The sequence below is a fragment of the Peromyscus leucopus genome, chromosome 7 (assembly GCF_004664715.2).
Source record: "Peromyscus leucopus breed LL Stock chromosome 7, UCI_PerLeu_2.1, whole genome shotgun sequence".
In the NCBI taxonomy this organism is placed as follows: domain Eukaryota; kingdom Metazoa; phylum Chordata; class Mammalia; order Rodentia; family Cricetidae; genus Peromyscus; species Peromyscus leucopus.
In genome coordinates, this window is record NC_051069.1 from 107,738,163 (window position 1) to 107,761,686 (window position 23,524).

General features: G+C 41.0%; 1 protein-coding gene across 3 annotated transcripts in view; it reads right to left on the reverse strand.

The window, feature by feature from the left end:
* Oxsr1 (oxidative stress responsive kinase 1) overlaps positions 1-23,524 on the reverse strand; it is a 98,019-nt gene that overhangs the window by 40,219 nt on the left and 34,276 nt on the right. For all 3 annotated transcript variants that reach the window (XM_028856418.2, XM_037208031.1, XM_037208032.1), the window contains exons 3-4: positions 23,345-23,453; positions 11,922-12,063 (exon numbers count right to left, since the gene is read on the reverse strand). In XM_028856418.2, coding sequence (XP_028712251.1) covers positions 11,922-12,063; positions 23,345-23,453 — 251 coding nt within the window. The remainder of the gene's footprint in view (positions 1-11,921; positions 12,064-23,344; positions 23,454-23,524) is intronic.

Genomic DNA, 23,524 nt, shown 5'->3' on the forward strand with positions numbered 1-23,524 from the left:
ATACATGCTGTATACATAATAAATAAATAAATCTTTAAAAAAAATAAAAATAAAAACAGTGCGCCAAAACCCAAACCAGGCTAGCAAGTACATTCAGCCAAGATTGCTTCCATCTTTTATCCCTGACATTGGTGATGACTAAGTCTCCCCCACTGGTGGAGCTACACTTCACAATCTAAAGGAAAGATGGTTCAGGAAATGTGAACCCTTTTAGGCTAACTACCTTTGGTAGAAAGAACCTTAACGACCTTTGCTAAGAAAAGTTTTTCACAAACCCAATGAAGGAGAGTACAATTCGACCACTACTTCCTCCACCCTCTTTCCTACCTATTCTGTAGTACTTGCAGTTTACTAGATGGCCGTACTTCTATGTCTCCCCATTTCACCATAAGCTGTATCTGATCTGATAATAATGCACTACCTCTTGTATCTGCCGTAATCAATCATCCAATCATCAAGTAGATTCAATAAACTACACAGAGGACTGCAGGAAGATAAGGCTCAAATCAGTTGCCAAAGCATGCACATAACATACTTCCTTATGAGCCAACCTGGAGTCTGCCTGAGGCCCTAGCCACAGGCGCTGTCTGAGGTCCTGATTGTGCCTAGCCAATGAGGGGCAAGCATGCAATGTCACCAGATCTGGACGCAGCCTGGGTGCTGGGAGGAGAGTATTTAAGGCTTTCCTCATCACTGAATAAGTGAGTCTGCTCTTTGCCTTTCATATGACTCCCAGTGTCTGTGTCATTGATGCCACACATTCTCACCCCCTCCCTCAAAAGAGCCATTAGGACCCAGCAACAGAGGACTACCTACCTGGTATTTTTTTTTCCTCACAAGTATGAGGAGGGGTATGGCAAGAGGGGTTGAAAATAAAATACTAAGCAAATGTCGCCTCCAACCCCAGTTTCTACCACCTACATTCTGTTCCAGATGTTAGAGTTATAAACTAAATATACTGCAGTCAAAGAATAGGAATGACCTAATTATTCATCAGTAGGTTGTTATGGAATATTAGTTTAAGATGTGTTACATTTGTTTTATGCTGTGGAATATGTGTTTAATGAAGCAAAGATGTGTTGCATTCTTTTATGTTGCATTTGTTAACTCTGTGAAGCTGTGTTACTTTGTCTAAAACACCTGATTAGTCTAATAAAGAGCTGACCGGCCAATGGCGAGCCAGGAGAAAAGGATAGGCAGGGCTGGTGGGCAGAAAGAATAAATAGGAGAAAAAGGGAAGAGAAGGAACAAGAAAAAAAGAGGAGAGGAGGACATCAGGGGCCAACCACCCAGCCACACAGCCAGCCACAGACTAAGAAGGAAAGAAAGATATATAGAATAGAGAAGGTAAAAGCCCAGAGACAGAAAGTAGACAGGTTAATTTAAGAAAAGCTGGCTAGAAACAAGCCAAGTGAATGTCGGGCATTCATAAGTAAGAATAAGTCTCTGTGTATTTATTTGGGAGCTGGGTGGTGGGCCCCCAAAGAGCAAAGAGTAAAAAATAAAATAAAAAAATAAAAAACTACAGTAGGTCACCAGTGAAAAATCTATTTGTATATGCCAATGAATACACAAGCTTATAGAAAATAACCCAAATATAATCTTGTTTCTTCATTATTTATAAAATGTGTATGGGGGTTTTGTCTGAATGTATGCATGTATACCATGTGTTTGGCCTGGTACTCAAGAATGTTGGAAGAGGGCACTGGAACCCATGGAACTGAAGTCAGAGATGGTTGTGAGCCTCCATGCAGGTGCTGGGAACTGAACCTATATCCTCTACAAGAATAGCCAGTGCACTAAGCTGATTCTCCAGCCCTTCTTGTCTCTGTTTAGTTTTGAAGAGCTTTACTGTGTAACTCAAGCTAGTCTTTATCTCATGATCCTGCTGCCTCAGTAACCCAAATATGTGGAATTATAGGTATGCTTTAAATATATTCTGAAGAAGGAAGAGAAAAGCTTCATATAATGTAACTTTTTTACTTAAAAAACAGAATAGTGCTGGGCAGTAGTGGCACATGCCTTTAACCCCAGCACTCAGGAAGCAGAGGCAGGTTTCAAGTTTGAGGTCAGCCTGATCTACAGGAATGCCAGGACAGACCAGGGCTACACAGAGAAACTCTGTCTTAGAAAAACCAAGGGGAGAAGAAAACAGAATCAGAGATTTTGTGTGTGTGTGTGTGTGTGTGTGTGTGTGTGTGTGTGTGTGTGTGTGTACACATATGTATATATTGGCATAAAACACTTCTCAAAGGAATCATAAGAAAATGGCAAGAAGTTATATTCTTTGAACCAGAGCATTAGGATTTGGAGGTGGGGGGTGTTTTTCAATGCTTTATATAAAAAAATTGAAAAGAAAATATAGAAGTTCCCACACACTCACTACTAACACCTTACTTCAGTGTGGTACTTTTGTTAAAATTAATGAGCCCAGATTAAGACATCATTAGCTCAAGACTACAGTGCTAGGTCTCAGGCACTGTGTATGTCCAGAAATGAGCTCAAGCTGGACTAGACAAGGATTTCTGGTGGCTAGATGAAAGCCAGCATTCCTCAGGAACTTGTGAGAGGGGTCACTTGGCTTGCCTCTAGCAGAAGGATAGAAGGTTTCCACTGACATACACCTGTGGTTGCATATCAAAGCCCATGCAGGCCTCCAGACTCCCTCAGTCCCTTTTCACACATACTTGTTGGATGTCTCAAAGGCCCACACTAGCCTCCTGGCCCTTCTCACCTCCCTGACTTCTGCACTAAGGCAAGCCCCACCCCCAGGCTGCTCCAGATCCCTGCTCCTCTCATGACTGTCACTCTTGCTATCGCCTCTTCTCTTGAAGACAGCCCTGGCCAGGTCCAGGCTGTTTCTTTTTCTCTCTGCTCCCGATTCTTCCAGATGCATCTGGCTGTTCTCTCTCTTACCAACAATAACCTGCCCCCAATCATAGAGTGTCATGAAGGTTTCTTTACTGCACCCCTCCCATACACAGAGCCTATTCAGACTCCTTTAGTTTTTACCAAATGACCTTTCTAGTTCAGGAGCCCATCCAGAAAAGCAAATTACATTTAGCTGCCAGGTCTCCTTAGGCTCTCCACAGTGACAATTTCTGACTATCTTTGCTTTTGGTGACCTCGCCAGTTTTGAGGGATAATGGTCAAGTGTTCTCTATGATACCCTTCTAATGGAATGTATATGACATTTCTCAAGTCATACAAAAGCCATTCTTATCATTCCGCACCAAAGGTATGATAGTGTTATCATATACAGTGTTAACGTAATTTAGTTAATGGAATTGAGAAGATTAATTTTTTTCTGTCCACCATTTTGAGCTGCTTGAATGCAGAAGTCATATATAGGTATCACCTATTTAGGTAACGCTATTAAGCTTCTGTGTTTCATAAGGCACTAATCCATCTTCCAGCAGAGCCTTATGTTAAGCAACTATTTCCCTTTCAAACTAAAAGTACAATCCATAGAACAAGTTTCAGGTTTAAAAGTAAACCAATGCCGTGCTCACTGAGTACTCTAAAACACCAGGCTTCTCACATGCAACAAGACAAGGGACTTCTCAAGGAAGAGATCTGCAACCAGGTATCCAGATACCAATACAGTTCTCGGGGGGGGGGGGGGGGGGGACCTTGTTTGTTGTTGTTTTTCAAGACAGGGTTTCAGAACTGCGTAGCCCTGGCCGTCCTGTAACTCACTCTGCAGACTAAGCTGGCCTGGAACTCAGAGATCAGTTTGCCTCTGCCTCCTGAGTGCTGACACTAAAGGTATGCGCCACCACTGGGCTAAAGAACTTGTATTACTCTGTCTCAAACTATCCTAAGCAATCCGGCAGCCGTGGGGGCTGACACTCTTATTTACTTTTGCATAGCAGGAATTCTGGATTTGTTTTTCCCTTCTCACTGCTATTTCTCACATGCCATTGTTACCCAAAGTTACAAGTTCCTCCTAAAACTAAAAGCAGTACAATAGACACACTTGGCTTTCTCCACAGTGAAGAACACAAGTTTATGGGAAACTTGAAAAGGGATTAATAGAAGCAATGAATCACAACCATGGCTAGAAGTACACTACATTAGACATGTAGCTCAAGTTTTCCTGGTCTTGTTTGGCTTCCATGGTCCTGCAGCCACTTGGACCCAAGTAAACACACAGAGGTTTGTATTAGTTAAAACTGCTCAGCCATTAGCTCAGGCTAACTATTGACTAGCTCTCACATTTAAATTAACCCATATTTCTTATTTATGTTTAGTTATGTGGCTTGGTACCTTTTCTCAGTTTTGTCTTTACATTGTTTCCTCTGTGTCTGGCTGGCTGACTTAGCCTTTCTGTTCCCAGAATTCTCCTCTCTCCTTTGTCCACATGTACTTTTTGTCTGGCTACTGGCCAATCAGTATTTTATTTACCAACAAATCAGAGCAACATATATTCATTCACAGCATTCAGAAAGACATTCATAGCACTCAACATACAGAATGATATCTATAGCATAGACATCTTAAAGACATGTAGCACTTCTGTTAAGCTAATCTCTTTGCAGGGAAAAATACTGGGGCATATTGAGAGAAAAGATTAAATAAGCACCATGTCCACCCAAATCAGAATCTCTGAAGTCAGTGTTAGTCAGCTGCGGTGGTTTGAATAGGAATGAGCCCATAGACTCAGGCATGTGAATGCTTGACCCATAGGGAGTGGACTATTAGGTGTCTTGCAGATGAGGTGTGGCCTTGTTGGGGCAGGGTGTCACTGTGGGGTGGGCTATGAGGTCTCAGATGCTCAAACCAGGCCTAGTGTCACTTTCACTTCCTGCTGCCTGTGGATCCAGATACAGAACTCTCAGCTCCTTCTCCAGCACCTTGTCTGCCTGCATGCCCCCATGTTTTCCACCTAATAATAATGGACTAAACCTCTGAAACTGTAAGCCAGTCGCAGTTAAATGTTTTCCTTTATTAGAGTTGTCATGGTCATGGTGTCTCATCACAGCAATAGAGACCCTAACTAAGACATCAACTAAGAACCACCACATTCTGGAACCAGTGACCCAGTGCTTACGACCCAGTCCAGTCACAACTAATGGCCAATGCCATATGTTTCCACCGTAGCCACTGTCTGTATTTTCCCTTTGTGCATGCTCCATACCCCTTTAAAAATAAAGCCCACCATCATGACCTGGTCTGTCTCTGTTCTCCATCCCCACTCAGAGGCAGCCATTTTGTGCCCACCCCTCCCCTGGTAAATCTCTTGCCTGAGATCTCTTGCATGGTGTGATTTTTGTGGCATTCCTTGTCCCTGATCACCAAGATACTCTTTCGTTGCAAAACCCTTTCAGTCAGCCTGAGCACAGGGATGCAAATCTTTGATCCTAGTCATCAGGAAGCAGAGGCAGGTAGATCTCTGTGAGTTCAAGACTAGCCTGCTCTATATAATAAGTTCCAGGCCAATCAGGGCTGCATACTGAGACACTGTCTCAATGCAAAAAAAAAAAAAAAAAAAAAAGACCTGAAAAGTCTAGTGAGGCAGACAGGGTAGGAAACCTGACATAGAGACCTACAGTAACAACTGTACTGGACACACAGGAGAAAAGCCAACTACAAAACATCTACCTCTGCTTCCCAATTCAACCTTCTCCTACACTGACTAAAAACTGGTGTATTTCAGAACTACTTTCAGAAATCTACACTACTCAGGACGACGACTTCTGGCTGCTCTGAGAGCAGTGGATCACAACTGCTTGGGGGGGGGTCAAACAAGCTTTCACGAAAGTCTCCTAAGACCAATGTAAAACACAAATATTCACCTTACATAACATTTACATTATGTAACAGTAGCAAAATTACAGTTATGAAGTACCAATGAAAATAATTGTATGGTTAGGGTCACCATGACACGCAGAACTGTATTAAAGGGTCACAGCAGTAGGAAGGTTGAGAACCACTGACTCAGAATCACCTGGGGAGTCTTTAGAAATCCCAGTGCCCAGGCTTTATCCCAAACCAATGAAATGAATTCCTGGCAGTAGACCCAGATAGCAATACTTTCCAGAGTTTCCTATGAGATTCTGCTATGTCTTAAAAACTGAGAGTCAGGGCTGGAGAAATGGCTCAACTATTAAGAGCACTGACTGATCTTCCCAGCACCCAAGGACAGTTCCCAGCACCAGTGACTTCAGTTCCAGGGGAACCAATACCCCTTCTGGCTGTCACATACACATGACAGACACTCATACACATAAATAAAAATAACTGTTAAAACATTTTTAAAAACATAATGGTCTAAAAAAAAGAAATAAAAGAAAAAATTAACAGTCCATGATTTGTAGCACATGTGAAAAATATATCATTCTAGATAATACAGAAAGCTATACATAGAAAGCAGGGGCATGTGCCAGTGTAACAGAGGCTTTGAATCAGACACCTTCCCCTAGCACACTCTAGGGCACACAGGTATATTTGAGAAGACAGAGGGAAAGACACAGAAAGACAAACAGACTCAAAGAAAACCGAGGCAGAGAGAAATTTTTTTGAATGAATTTAATCTCTATCTGTTGAGATTATGCTTCAAAAGTGAAGGAAAAAAGATTTTTCTCAAAGAGAAATCTAAGAAAATCTGTAGTCAGTAGAGCTCTTGCGAGAAATGTTAAAAAGTATTCCAGAAAACCCTAGAAGGCTCACAAGCCAGCAGTGAATAAAAAAAAAAAAAAAAAAAAAATCCCATCCAAAACATGCTAGTAGGCAAGGAGTGACACCCTAGATGTTCCCAGACCCCAAAGAGATGTGCCTGAACACACACACACACACACACACACACACACACACACACACACACACACACTTTTAAAAGATGTTCTTCAGAGAGAAAAATGATATAGGCCAGAAACTCAAGCCTACATTAAGAAAGAAGAGTGTCCATGTGGAGCTTACCACACAGAACTTTAGACTGCCCTGTTCTGCAGGACTGGACATGGAGCTGTTCCAGCCACATTCCTCTGAAAGGGACCTGAAAGCAGGTTGGTCATAGCAGGTGACCTGTACCAGCCTTAGAATGCTAGGTTCAATGTCAGCATCAGGAGAAAAAAAAAAAAAAAAAAGGTTACTACTCATTAAAAAGTCATGTGAAATTTCTCAGAACTCAGAGGGGTCGGAGAGGAAGGAAGGGAGGGGGGAGGGAGGGAGAGAGAGAAAACTCTCTCCCTCAGAGATTTTTTCCTAGGAATATCTTTGAAGTGTGGGGCTCCTGTTTTTAGGATAATCTCATAGAAGAAATACACAAAATCTAAGAGTAGGTCTATTTGAAAAATCTTAAAAATCACCCTCACTGTTGCACATATTTGATGAAAACAATCATTTCAGTGCTCTGGAAATTAACCTTAGAAACATGCTTGGAAAACTGAATCATATCAGATAGAAAAGTGGGACCCTAGGTGTTCAGATCCAGTTCCGTCTGTGGCGGTTCTACTAGGGCACACAGACCACTGTGGATGAACGTTCCTAGAAAGAAGCTACACCTTGTACTCAAGTTTCCACAAGGCTGATTATCTGATTACAACTTCAAAGACTGTGGAGCGGTCAGAATGTTGTAGGTCCAAAGCAACTCAAGTTTATCTTGGGCTATCTTCAGCCCCCCTGTTAGCCTGCCCCACCCTATCCACCTCTGCTTGATCTAACATTCTTGTGACTATCAGGTGAGCCTTTTGAAATGTACTGACTTAGCAGAGCATTAGCTCCCACCAACCACAGCCTAAAAGTTCATCAGACAGCATTGGAGACTAGAGAAGAGGTTTCTGCCTTAGCTGTAATCACCTACCTAAGGTTTCCACCAACGTATTCAAAAGTGTCTTGATTTATGACCTTCTTTGTGTCTATGAAATTGCTACCTCTTTGGAACATGGAATTTGGGGTAACCTAATTCTGTGTTCCCGGGCCATGGGCACTTACATTTTAGTTAGCTCCAAAATAATCAGTTTCTTATCCCCTCTGAGATGAGAACTATTTTTGTGTGGTCCACCTCATGCTGAGTGATCCATCTCTAGCCAGAGATCTTCAGACTCATCTGAGTAGAAATGGTGGGCAGCCCCTACACAGTGACACTACTAACAGAGGCCACCTTCTGAGGGCTGGCGTCAGGAGAGGATAAACACTGACTACCACCTGTGGCTGCAGTCCAACTAGGAACAAAGACATTGAAGTCAGCTTGCTCAATCGACGCCGAGCCTAGGCCTTTGCTGTACTACACTTCTGCCAACTCAAAGGGTGGACCCAAAGAGCAAAGGAGACTTCAAGAGCCTGCTCACAAAGTGCTGTCCTGCACCACCACCCCAGGCTTCTCAAGAGATATATTCTAACAGCCACAGGAAGCACCACGGTCCTGGAGGTTACTGCTATTTGAGTATGGCCTCTACCCATTCATCAGACTGCAAAATAAAAAGAATGTAAGCCAAGGCCAAGAGAAGCAGACAGTGACCACACACTGGAGAGGGGAAAGGAAGAAGGCAGTGAGGGTGAGTGTAAGAGAACAGGCAAGTGAAGGGACAAAGGGAGGGGAAGGGGGAAAGGGTGCAAGGATCACTGACTGTTCTACTAGAAGGGTTCATTCTACTAGAAGCAGATTTACGGTGGCAGAACAATCTTTAAATTTTAAGACAGAATTATCAGTCTTAAGGATAGACAAGAAAAATCAACAGTGCCTTCAGAAATCTGAGAGGAAAGCAAACATGTCAACAAACATGAAATAACAGCCAACAAAAGGAAATAGAAAAGGAAAAAATTAATCTACAAATTCAAAACAGAAGGAAGGGAGGGAGGGAGGGAGGGAGGGAGGGAGGGAGGGAGGGAGGGAGGGAAGGAGGGAGGGAAGGAAGGAATCACACACACAAAACAATGTGTAAATCCAACAGCAATATAGTAAACCTGTCAGAACCCAAACCCAGAGGGGGTCTGCTGAGAGCAGCAAGAGAAAAAGGCCGTGTGCGGGGCGTGGGGGCTTAGAGCTGACGCTGCCTTAGCACTGGCACCACGGGGCCTCAAGGGAATGAGACGCACTGCAAGTACTACAGTCAAAAAGCAAACGAGGGAACAAACCTTGTGAGGCAACAATTCTGTGTGCGCACAACTAGTTTCAACAATGAAGGCCAAGGGCTGACAGGCGTCTCAGGGGCTAAGAGCCATCTACTTCTACTCTCGGCGGAAGGCCCGAGTTTAGTAACTAGCAGCCACAATCAAGTGGCCCACACGTCCCTGGAACTATGACACCCTCTTCATATACCAGCAAGCACACAGTGTGCAAACCTATGTGCAGATGCTCACATATACACATACAATAAAAAGTCCATGTTTTAAAACACCCTCTTGTTGACAATGCCATCCACTGTGGCTGCAGGGCATGAAGAAGTCAGACTGGGACTGAGGGGAGCCGCCTCCCTCCTGGATAGCTTTCACGGTGACACAACACTTAGGCAGGCTGCTGGGGATGTCACGGTTAGCTTCGGGTGTCAACCTGACACAAACTAAAGTCACCTGAAAAAGGAACCTCAGTCCAAGAATTGTCTGTGAGGATTTTATTCCTTGCTAACAGTCAACTGTGGGCAGTGCCATCCTTAGGCATGTGGCCTGGGCTGTGTAAGAAAGCCAGCTGAGCATACCAATTAGCAGCATTCTCCCATGGCTACTGCTTAAAGTTCCTGCATTGGCCTGCAAGTCAAATAAACCCCACCACACTACACGCTGCTTTTAGTCATGGTATTTGTCACAGCAACAGAAAGCAAACTAAAACACAGGGGAAAAACCAACAGTCTTGCTCAGCTATGAACTCTTGCAGGCAAGATCTGTCAACTGGTACAATAATGGCATGACTGCTGTGGAGTAAGCAACCGCTATCTGACTGGATTTGATATCCTCTCCACAGGAGGAATCATGCCTGGTACTATAAACCTGGTCAACAGCCATGGTCCAGTCACAGGCCCTAAATAGGAACCTTACTTTCTTAAATGGACATACACTATCAAACTGCCTTCTGAATATTTATATTTATATCCACAGATTAGTGCTGCTCTGAGTCTTGGTCAGAGAAGCTCCTGGATGCAGTGGATTACTGTTAATACAGAAACTCCTAAGTGGTCGAAATGCTGAGAATCAATGACTGTACATGCTCAACCCTAAAGGGAATGTCCGTATCCCCGTCTCCAAGACTCAGGAAGAGTCAGGAAGAGGAGGCAGAAGGACTACCAAAGCCAGAGTGCTGTCAGACATTATACTCTGGACAAGACATGGCTGCTGTATCCATGAATTCACAACAGAAGTGGCCATCTGCACAGGACAAGCCCCCTCCAATCAATATTTCAGCATGACTGCAGAGGGGCTGATAAGGCCTCGCTCCTCCCTGATGGCCTAGAAGCAATTAATGATTCCAGGGAGAGGGAGAGTCACATTCCTGGGTAGTACAGCCACTGGTAACTGCCCTCCCTGAAGTGAATAATCCCCTACCTATGCTCAAGCAAGCTACCAGCCTAATTAAATGCACACACTCAAAACTGACATGGGAGCAGGAGCGGGGCTTGTTGGGAAAGCAGTCGGGTGGAAGGGGATGAGAGGGTAATGGGGTAGGAAGAGTATCAGAGCAGTATCGATACATGTACGAAACTGTCAAAGAATAAATTAAATATAAAAAGACTCAATTTCCCTAATAATCTCAACTGCTCCCAAATGGATCTGACAATATGAAACATCTTTTTGACTGTTTCTGATGCTTTTCTCTGATATCTGAATTCAAGATGGTTGGATATTGCCTGACGTGAATCAGGAAACGGATGGCATTTATGATTACAAAAGTCATTTATTTACTTAGATACACACAAACATTCCATTAGAATTGTGATTGATTTTTGTATTTGCTCGCTCTCGGGAAAACAGAAATGATAGAGAAGTAGGAGGAAACTTCAAGGAGCATCTTTTATACAAACCCTCGATGTGCTACTACAGAACCCTCATCCTCCACAGAGCCCATGTGTGTCAGCTCCCTATACACCAGCAAAAGACGGCTTCAGGGGAAAGCCCTTCATTTCCTTGGGCAAAAACAACTCCACTGGACCAGAGGGCAGCCCCACAAGGAGTCTGGAAAGAGCTCACACATAACGTATCCAGTGTCCACCAATCAGTCCTCAGGGAGCTGCACTGGGTCCAGGTTGTGCTGACTATAGAAAACGGAAAACTTTAAAGCTCTAACTAAAAAGTAGTATTTAATGAAGAACTTTGCAATGATTTAGAAAATACTTAAGATATAAAATAAAATGAGAAGAGCAATAGACAGTGTGCACATGCGGGCATACACCTGTAATCCCAGTATTTGGAAGGGTAAGGCAAAAGGATCAGGAGTTAAAGGCCTGCCTGGGCAAGTCAGCAAGACTTTTAAAAGCTGATGTTTATATTGTTGTTTTGATTTTTAAGGGTTAGAAATATACAGCTCTGTGGTAGAATACTTGCCTAGCATGCACAAGAACCTGAGAATTCCTAGCACCCTAAGAATGAGAGACAAAATTATATAAATACCATTCTCTTAGGTACTTTAGGAAACAGAAAAGAAAACAGCAATCTTTCAAACATTACCAGTGACTGTCTTCTTGGCAAAAATCAAATTATTCTGTTTTTTTCATTTTCCAATTGGACTAAAACACTTACCACATTTGCTTGTTCTTTGAGACAGAGCCTTACTATGCGACCCAGGCTGTCCCCAAACTCACTCTGTAGACCAGGCTGGCCACAAACTCAGAGATTCACCTGCCTCTGCCTCCTGAATACCCATATTTACCAGGCTTACTTTTTGTTTCGTTTTTGAAAATTTATTACTTTCTTAATGTTTATGGGTTGTATAATTCAAACTATAATCAGCAAAACAAACTGAAGCTGGTAATACAAAAGCCTTCACGAACCTGTGGATCTGCCCATTCTTGTGCAGGTACTCCAATCCCTCTAGGACTTCGCGCAGGATTGTAGCAATGGTCGGCTCATCTAGGACTCCACTTTTGTGCTCCCCTTTTGCCACAATATGCTTAATAATATCCAGAACAGAACCTGAAAACAGGAAACATAGCCCAATAAAAATTTTAATTCATTCAATTATTCAGCTCTAGTTTGGAATCAAACCACATTAGAACATCTACACAAATTATGTAAGAAAGAAAGGAAAAAGTATCAAATATTAGCTCTCTATTCTATATTCTAACCTTGGAAGGGTTAATGTAGGATTTTAGTCATTTCTGAAGAAGCCCTGGGTGAAACACATAAATCAAAAACACTCTAATATAAGATATCACAAACCACCTAGCGTGGTGGCACATGCCTTTAATCCCAGCACTCAGGAGGCAGAGGCAGGCAGATCTCTTGAGTTTGAGGCCAGCCTGGGCTACCAAGTGAGTTCCAGGATAGCCTCCAAAGCTACACAGAGAAACCCTGTCTCGAAAAACAAAACCAAAAACAACAAAAAAAGATATCACAAACCAAAGCAGTGTTCAACCCAGACTAAATTGCGTAGTGTTTTATGACTAAATTGTAGAAATACAAGTCAAATCAATGAACATGAAAAGTAAAAATCACATTTGTAATTGTGATGGCTATTTTTGGCTGTCAACTAATCTGGAATTAACTAAAATCCCAAAATGGAGGGCACACCTGTGAGGGATTTTTGCTTAATTTGAAGTAGGAAGAGCTACTTCTAAATCTACTGAAGTCCACCATCTAAGACATCCAGTTTTGTGGATTCTAGGACCTTCTGTTTGCAGGTAGCCACTGTTGGATTACCTGGACCACAGTCTGTAAACCACTGTAATAAATCCCCTTTCTATATAGTAAGAGATTCATTCTATAAATTCTGTTGCTCTAGAGAACCCTGACTAATAGAGTAATCAAGTCAGCTTAAAAGCTATAATTCTAGGATAACAAATATATAAATAACACAAGTAAAGCAAAGGCAAACATGGGAATAACAGCAATTTCAGTTCTTCCTTAAGTAATGCCCAGATGTCTCATCAACCCAATTCCTCTCAGGATAGAAGACGCTACTCCTACTAAACAAAGGAGCAGGAAGAACAAACTTCTACACATCAGTTAAAACCACAGAACACTGACAATCAAAACTACTTACGCTCAAAAAAATGTTGACAGACTCATAAAAATACATAGAAATGACTCCACTGCCCAGCAGTGGCAACTGATTAAGGAAGACACCTTAAGCCTGAATAAGGAAAGAACACAGGAGGATCAGAAGAGGGTAATGATACTCTTGGAAAGAAAGCACACTACAGAAATCTGAACTTCAGTGCCTGCGGAATAGACAGGTGAATCATTGAGTTCCAGGTCAGCCAGAGCAACACAGTGTGATCCAGCCTTAAAAGAAAAAAGAAAGCAATCCCTACCTGGAGTTCTAGCACCAATACCTTGAAGAGGAGAGGAGAGGAGTGGGAAGAAAGACTGAAGACAAGAGAACTCCTTTCGAGTACTATACTCTTAACTCTCCCCTCTGGAAACCAGCCCACTACTACTCAGGACTTCCAGCAGGAGACAGGCATTTTATTCTCTCTAGAGTTAAGAAGCCAGGGAGGTTCCAAACTCCACACAATACTTCCTAACACATTACAGGGCAGCTTTCCCTTCTTCAATAAATGGGATTTATACACTTGCAATCCAGAAGGCCTAGAGAGAAGTTCAGTTCTGTTGAGTTCATCAGTCACACACAAAGCCCTAAAGCAAATGACTGAATCAATGAGCCCTCTTTCTTCTGAAACAGGCCACAAGAACTAATTAGTGATAAAGTAAAATTACATGTTTAAAACGTTAAGAATTTTTAAAATTTTAAAAGACTGGAAATGGGGGAAAACCTGATAGAATTTAAAATCAATAGAATTTATTTATTTAACAATTATGCTCAAGCTGTATTTCTGGCACTCAAGGGCTCAGGGAGAATTGTTATAAGTTCAAAGCCAAAATGCACTATATACTGAGTTCCAGCTCAGCCTAGCCAATGATATCCTGTCTCAAAAAAACCAAACAAAAGAAAAATTAAATGAAAACAATTAGTCCTATTATATTATTATCTAGAACTTAGTACAAAATAAATACACACACACATACACACACACACACACACACACACACACACACACACACACACTCTCACGCATGCGCCAGGTATGGTGGCACACGCCTTTAATCCCAGCACTTGGGAGGCAGAGGCAGTCGGATATTTGTGAGTTCAGGGTCAACCTGGTCTACATGAGCTCTACAACAGCCAGGGCTACATATAACACACAGAGAGATATATTTTAGATACATAGATGGTCTTCAAAAGAGACACATCTGCTCCCGGAAGCACCAATTTACTTCAGAGATGATGGGCACTGAAGAAACTCCTTGTGGAGTTTGCTTTCATTGTGGCAGAGTTAGCCACTGGGCAAAGAAACTGTTCTTGTCTTTGACTACTGACAATGTGCTGTGCAGACTGGACATGCAGAACCCACAGGAAAGTGACCACTGAACTTTGCCAAAACAAGGCAGGACAGTCCAAAATTCCTGCTTCACTGAAAAGTCTGCCAGATACTATGGACCTGTAGGCTGAAGATGGATGCTGTAACATTGCAGAAGAACTTTGGGTGACTGTCCAGGCAGCCAAATGTCTCTGTTGTTAGATAACATTACATCCTTCTTTGTCTTTGATGGAATTGAAAACTAGATAGTTATAGTTGCAGTTTTTCTTAGTTATGATATAAAGTAAGTTAGGTGTAAAATTCTGGATTCACTAAGATAGGAAAGATAATGCATTATTTTCTTTGACTATGCTAACTACAAATGGACAAAATATTGTAAATGTAATTCCTACTTAACAATTGTTTTGTTGTATGTAGTTTTACTACGTTAAAATTAAAGCCTTTCTTTTATTTAGACAAAAAGGGGGAAATGTTGTAGAATATTATTTTAAAGTGTGTTACTTTTGTTTATCTTGCATTTGTTTAATTCTGTGAAGCTGTGTTCCTTTGACTATCTAAAACACCTGATGGTCTAATAAAAAACTGAACAGCCAATAGCAAGGCCAGAGAAAGGATAGGCAGGGCTGGCAGGCAGAAAGAATATATAGGAGAAATCTGGGAGGAGATCTAGGAGCCAGAGAAGGAAGAGGATTCCAGGGGCCAGTCACCCAGCTATACAGCAAGCCACAGAGTAAGAATAAGATTTACAGAAGAAGAGTGGGAAAAGCCCAGAGGCAAAAGATAGACAGGATAATTTAAGGAAAGCTGGCAGACACGAAGACAAGCAAAGGCCAGACCTTTATAAGGAAGAATTTATTTGGGAGCTGGGTGGCTAGCCCGGCCTCCTCCCCCCGCCCCCATTGGTCTAATGAACGCTGAGTAAAAGAAAAAGCAACAACAATTAAGGTTACACAGAAGTTTTCATGTCAACTAAAACAAAGGTGAAGGTAAAACACAGTAAGCAAAGAGAGACTAACATGGACTGGTAGCTGCCCAGGCTGCCAACCCCATGGAACAAGGGCATTTTGCCAGCCCAGACCAGAATTCAATGCTTTCACAGCTTGCTAGCAATCCAGGCATGGCAAACCTCCACGGTGCAAGCACCACGGACCTGGGACTGAGCACTGATAATGCAGACTTGAATTCAAACCTCTCACAGAGTACACTAGACATACACTAGAGACACCTTGTAATATTTTGGGAGCAAAAAAATTATTTTCTCTTAACAAGACTTTTTGTACTGAAAAAAATTTTTTTGAATCTTTCTTAGCCTAAAAGATAATTTTCCTTGGAACATGTAAAAACTGTGCAGTAGCAGTTTGTGGTTTAAAGCAAACATGCCAGATGAACCTGAGGGATAATCGATTACAAAGAATATATTTTTGTTATGGCTGGTTACCCCAGCTGTCCGTCGTCCCCCCCCCCCCCGTCCCCCCCCCCCCCCCCCGTGTGTGGTTCAAGTGTGCACTGGGAGGCGACTGAGGTCTGAAGCCAACCATATGCTCCTGCCTTGCACCTCCAATAGGTTTTATTATTTTTTTTTAAATTAATGAAAATATGTAATATTAATAGTTATTATTTACTGGTGCAGATGGTTGACATTTTTCCCTATTTTCCTCACTTTATGGAAGAATTTAAAAAAAAAAAAAAGAACATTTCTAAAACCAGAGGACAAAAGGGGTTAATGTTACTTAAAATTACATTTATATATATATATATTATTTATATATATATATATATATATTATATATATATATATAAAGATACCAATTTTTTTCTCTGGGTGCAAAGATGTTTGTTCTTTTAAAAATGTTTAAAAAAAAAAAAGCCTCCTCTTTCCACCCCTCAAGTCAACTTTTGTGCTCCAGAAGATTTTCTATTCCATAAGTCTGAGCGTAAAACTTCAAGTATTAAGATAATTTGTACATGTCGAGAAATAAAAATGACTTTTTCAAAATATACAGAGGCAGCTGCCAAATTGATGTATTATAATATTGTGGTTCTGTTTCTTGAGAGAATTTTTTGTTATTTTTACATCTAACAAAGGAAAAAATTTAAAAAGAGGGTAAGAAATGACTCCAGTGGGGTGATTTTAACATGCAAATGTCCGAGGTTTCTTCACTTGCTTTCTTCCTTACTCTGCCCCCACACACACATACACTTTCTGTAAAACTTGAAAATAGAAAGCAAAAACCCTCAACTGTTGTAAATCATGCAATTAAAGTTGATTACTTATAAATATGAACTTTGGATCACTGTATAGACTGTTAAATTTGATTTCTTATTACCTATTGTTAAATAAACTGTGTGAGACAGAAAAAAAAAAGAGAGAGAGACTAACAACTATCACTGGACAACTCAATTAACCCCATTAACTAAAGAAAAGTAGGGATTTTGGAGACAGTTGTAGGAGTGTGTACTGTATTATGTCCTTAACCACAATCTGCAAGAAATGTTATATAGGGAAAACTCAGTTTTTGAACTTTAACATGCAAGCCAGTAAAAAATCAAAGGAAGAGCCGGGCGGTGGTGGCGCACGCCTTTAATCCCAGCACTCGGGAGGCAGAGCCAGGCGGATCTCTGTGAGTTCGAGGCCAGCCTGGGCTACCAAGTGAGCTCCAGGAAAGGCGCAAAGCTACGCAGAGAAACCCTGTCTCGAAAAAACCAAAAAAAAAAAAAAAAAAAAAAAGAGGACCACAGACTCAACAGACTGTCCTTATGTAACCAGGAGCCCAAGAAGTCGCATTTCAAAAGACATTTAAAGTCATTAACCCCTGGGCACTGAAGGCGGGCTGCAGCTCAGCTGACAAAGTCTAGCAGGTGTGAGGCTGGCTTTGATCCTAGCATTGCATAAACCAAGTATGGTGGTCTCTGCAACCCAAACATTCAGGAGACACATTCAGACTAAATTAATAGGGTTCAAGATCATCTTCAATACACAGCAAGTTAGAAGAGGCCAGCCTTAAACTATATGAAAACCTATCTCAAAAAGAAATTTTACAAAAAAAAAAAAAAAAAAAACTCAAATTTTTTAGAATAAAGCAAATAAAATACTGAAAAATGAGATTATTACAAATTTTGTAACAAAGCAAAAAGTTAAAAATATAGCTCTTCTACTCCCTAAAATAATCTATGTACCATTACAGCTTGAGCACAGAATGATATACATCAAACAGCAATGTGTTGTGTAATATTAGTTTAAGATGTGTTACATTTGTTTATGCTGTGTAATATCTGTTTAATGATGCAAAGATGTGTTGCACTCTTTTATGTTGCATTTGTTTAACTCTGTAAAGCTATGTTACTTAACCTGCCTCCAATACCTGATTGGTCAATAGCTAGGCAGGAAAAAGGAGAGGTGGGGCTGACATGCAGAGAGATTAAATAGGAGAAATCTAGAGGAGGAAGACAAGGATTGAGAAAAAGGAGAAGTAGAGAAGGATGCCAGAGGACAGCCACCCAGCCAACCACAGAGTAAGATGTAAAGAAAGGTATATAGAAAGGTAAAAGCCCAGAGGCAAAAGGTAGACTGGATAATTTAAGAAAAGCTTAATTTTAGAAATAAGTCAAGCTAAGGCCAGGCATTCATAAATAATAAGAGTAAGTCTCCATGTATTTATTTGGGAGCTGGGTGGCAGGCCCCCAAAGAGCAGAGTAAAAAAATCAACTATAGCAACACTGCTGCAGGCCGCAGGAATATATCCTAAGAACTCAGCTGGTTATGGCAAAGTCACTACCTGGAGAGAGCAGGGAAATCCCCCAGAGGAAGCCAAATTTCAAGGAGTTTTTTGTGTTATTTGGCTTGTTATATATCAGCTGTCTTCTGTTATGAAAATCATGTGTGCCTTCATAGTTTTTCCAATTGACTTTTCCCTAAGAAGAGCTAACAGCATGGACTGATCACTCTCTGGACACACACATTCCAGGTATTTGGAGAAAATGCTTTCTCTGGAATCAGATATCCTCCTTAGCTGCTTTTCAAGGACTAACAGTGATATGCTAACCAGTCATTAGCACTCAGTTGACCTCCTCTTTTACCACTCCCATTCTGGGTTGTTAAAGAAAGTCTGGTGAGCTTGCTCCAGGAGGGGGCTTGATATAACTGGATTCCAGGGAGACTTAGGTAGGACGTGGAGAATGGAGGACGGAGAAGAGAAAAGAGAATGGAAGAACTAGATGGGTAAGAACTTGAGAGGAACAAACTGAGATGGGAAAGAACGAGATTGAAGGGCCAGAAGAGAGGACTAGAGGAAGAGATGGAAGATGAGAAAGAGTCAGATGGGGAAGTACTAGCTGGGTAAGAACAAGGTGAAAAGGACCTAGATGAGGCAGAACTAAGACGAGAGAATTAAGATAGAACTTAAGAGGGAACAGTAGATAAACAGAGAGAAATCAGGCAAGAAAGGAGTTAGGCATGAGAACAGAACTGAAGCTGTGTATATAGGATGTTATGCCAGAGGAATTAAAGCAAATGGACTATAGAGCTCCATGTGCTGAGATTCTATTTCCCAGAAAATAGTAGTTCTCTCTCCTGAGCCCCTGGGATGTATAATATTAAGACTGGTCCCTCTAATATTATACAAGACAACACAAAGCCCTAATCATCCAAGGAAATCACTGCTAATTATCAAAACACTATTACTCTCTCTCTCTCTTACAGGAGGGGGACTGAGCCAGGGCCTTGCCCATGCCAGACAAGCATTGTTCCATTGAATTATGTCCCCAACCCTTAACGACTACTGCCGCTATTAAGATGTCTCTGAGCCATTGAGATTTCAGGGGGCCCAAAATTTGTTTAGTCCAGGATTGCATTATAAGCCAATAGATGTCAAAAAGCTAAAAATTCACTGCTACTGATTAAACATGCAAAGCTCATCACTGTTAACTAGATATTCTGCTGGGCCCTGCTTAAATCAAAAGATTATCCAAATTTTTCTCTCTTAGCATTTGACAAAGATGAGAATGTTTCTAAATAACAAAATACCTTACTATCTAAGAAAATACATTAAATTAGATTTTTGTAATTCTACACATAATCCTTTAATGATGGAAGTACTTGCTTTCCTTCCTCTCAGGTTTTTCTTAATCACTCGGAGTCGTTTTCTTTACTTATCTGTGTGCACATGGATGAACATGGTGCATGCAAGTGGATGGAGGTCAGAGGGCAGCCTGCTGGCCCCAACTACCTGGTTTTGAAGATCTTACACTGCAGTATGGTGCTAACAAATTGCAGAAACAGATATTTGGACAGAAAGCACTTCTAAAGATTTAAGAAAATAGTAGTAACTGCCAATACTCACTGTCAAGGTTTGGTTTTTTGGTTTTTTTTCCCCAAGACAGGGTTTCTCTGTGTAACCCTGGCTGTCCAGGAACTCATTCTATAGACCAGGCTGCATTCAAACTCAAAAGATCCTCCTGACTCTGCCTCCCTCTGCTGGGATAAAAGGTGTATACCACTACTCCCTGGCTCACTGCCAAGGTTCATTTCTTATAATTAACTAAATATTATAAGAAAGTACTATGAAATGCTTGTAAAATCAGTCTAATTAATGAAACTTATTCTAACAAAATGTCCAAGAAATGGTGGTTTTAGAACATCAGTTTCACTGAGAGTGGTGGTACATGCCTTTAATCCGCACACCTGGTCTACATAGAATGTTCTAGGCCATCCAGGGTTTTATATAGTGAGACTTTGTCTCAAAAATATTAAAGCTCCCAGATGTGGTGGCGCACAACCTTTAAACCCAGCATTTGGGACGCAGAGTCAGGGAATTACTGTGAGTTAAAGCTAGCCAGGTCAATATCGTGAGCTCCAAGACAGCCAGGACTACAAAGACTCTATCTAAAACACAAAACAAATAAAAAAAAGTAAATTCAAAATGTAAGGTGTTATACTTATTGCTGAAAATATCAGAATAAAATTTCTTTTTTTTTAAAAGACTTATTATATATATAGTGTTCTGTCTGCATGTATACCTGCAGGCCACAAGAGGGCACCAGATCTCATTACAGGTGATTGTGAGCCACCATGTGGTTACTGGGAATTGAACTCAGGTCCTCTGGAAGAGCAGTCAGTGCTCTTAACCACTGAGCCATCTCTCCAACCCCAGAATAAAATTTAATGTAAATATACATATGTTTATACACACACACACAACACACACACACACACACACACACACACACACATATGATTTAGTTCTAGTTTGTTTTGTTTTCTAAATATTGCTTAATATATCTATTTAGTTTAAAGTTTATTCTATAATAGGAAAAGGAATATTTCACCTTTTTTATTTTATATATATGGGTGTTTTGCCTGCAAGTATGTCTGTGTACTAGGTAAATGCCCACACAGAGAAACCATGTCTTGAAGAGCAAAAACAAAAAAAATGTTCAATCTACACATGCCAAATGTCCATGTATTTGTGTATATTACATATATGTTACAAGAAAAAAAATTTTTTCTGTGCAAGAGAAGAGATTCAAGTATAATGTTAAAATAGCTTTATAAATTTATATTTTGTTCAAACAGGAAATATTAATGTGAAATTATGATTTACTTGTAATATACAATATTTCCAAGTTCTAAAATCACTGAGGCCATGGTAATGGACACTTCAAGTATCAAAGTTCTGCTTTATAATACCAGTCTTCAGTGAAAATATCAACTGACTCTAGATCTGGGGAGAAAGAATGCAACTGTGAGCCTGAGGAACTCGGAATACAGCTGGGGAAATAGCTCAGCCAGTAAACACCAAGCACCAGGACCTGAGTCAATTCCCAGCACCCTCTTGGGAAAAAAAGGCTGGATGTGGTAACTCGACCTCATAATCCCAGCACTGGGTAGGTGGATAGAGGCAGCCCATAGGGTTTGCTGGTCAGCCAGCTTAGACCACTTGGCAAAGATCAGGGCAGTGAAAGACCCTGTCTCAAACCAAGGAGGTTGGGGGGCACCTAAGGAATAAAAATTAGTCTTCTTGCCTATATATGCACACAACTGCACACATATGAACACAAACACACAAAAACAAATGTGCCTGTGCACGGGCACAGGTGAATGCACATATGAATATACAAGCACGCGCGCGTGTGTGTGTGCATACACACACAGGAAAAAATCTAGACTCAAAATTGCAAGGAACCAGCTATATATAGTCTATGCTGACCCCAAACTTGAAATATTCCTGCCTCAGCCTCCCATGTCCTGGGGGATTACAGGCATGAGCCAACATATTCACCTCAACAATCCATTTTTAAAATTATCTTAGATTTATTTTTCGTGTATGAGTATTTTGCGCCCCCCCCCCATGTGTACCCGGTACCCCCAGAGGTCCGAAAGCATCAGATCCTGGGGAACTGGAGTTATGGATAGTTGTAAGCCACCATGTGGGTGCTGCAATTGGACATCAATCCTCTGCAAGAACAAGTTTTCTTAACTACTAAGTCATCTCTCTCCAGGCCAACAACCACTTCTTTCAATACATTCAATGTTTATTTGTAACTGGGGCAGGCATGAACACTCTAGTGCACACGTGCTCAGAAGACAGCCTTGTGGATCAGGCCTCCATCACACCTTTGCGACTCCCAGAGCCAAGCAGGCCATGAGCCATCTCACCTGCCCTCAATCTTTTTATTCTGCCTTTTTAATGGGACGACAGTGCAGATTAAAGAGCCCCAGTTAATAAAGTAAGGTTCCTCTTAAAATACACACACACACACACACACACACACACACACACACACACACACACACACGTTTATATTTACAAAAGAAATGGTGACAGCCAGGGCTACACAGAGAAATCCCGTCTCGATAAACAAAAAACAGAAGAAACAATGCAATAATAAAAAATAACTCCTGGGGCTGGAGAGATGGCTCAGAGGTTAAGAGCACTGGCTGTTCTTTCAGAGTTCCTGAGTTCAATTCCCAGCAACCACATGATGGCTCACAACCATCTACAATGAGATCTGGTGCCCTCTTCTGGCCTGCAGGCCAAACACTCACTGTAAACATAATAAATAAATAATCTCTAAAAAAAAAAAAAAAAAAAAAAAAAAAAAAAAAAACTCCTAATGGATTAACTGATTTAAACAAGGACTAAATGCTAAAATATATAAAATATAAGACCTGTGGGGACCTAGAATAGCGGCAAAGTTTCATCTCACAGATTACCTGCTAGCTACAAGGGAAAATCCTTTTTATAGAGAGACTTGGGTTGTCACAATCTTAAACAAACAAAACAAACATTACTAATAAACGAATGTTCAGATAGGAAACCTTTCTGATGTGATACAATATGGAATGTGCAACGTGACAGACCTAAAAATATTTAGCCTAAATTCCATCACGCTGAATTTTTAATCTAATGCTCAGTATGCTAGAAACAGACATACAGATTAGGCGTCACATCAAAAAGGAAGAATCTAATAAATCTAGATAAACAGACAAAACTTTTCAATCAGCTGATGTCCTGGAAGGAAGGGGAAGGAAGCTATACTGCAATCAAGAGAGATGCTGGAGGTATAACAGTCAAATAGGATGTGTGAAACCTATCGAAGCGACACACTAGCATGCTTTATTTAAACTACATTCTCAGTATCCTCCAATGTAAAATGTCAACAAAACCCTATCAGGATAAGAAGATTTTTTTTATTTATTTAATTTTAGACAAGATTTCACTGTGTAACTCTGGCCAGCCTGGAACTCGATCTGTACACGAGGCTGTCCTTGAACTCAAAAAGATCTGTCTGCCTTTGCTCTGAGTGCTGGGGAATTTTTATTAAATTTTTAACCCACAGAACTTAGCATTCCACTGCAGCATATATGTACTCACCTCCACTTAGCAGCTTCATGACTAGCCACAGCTCATCTTTTACCACAAAAGACGTGTAGTAAGACACAATATTAGGATGATGGCATTGACTCATGGCTTGAATTTCTTTCTACAAAGAAGAAAATATATAGTCACTTATTAAATTCCAGCTTAAAGCAACACCTATAAATTAGCAAATCC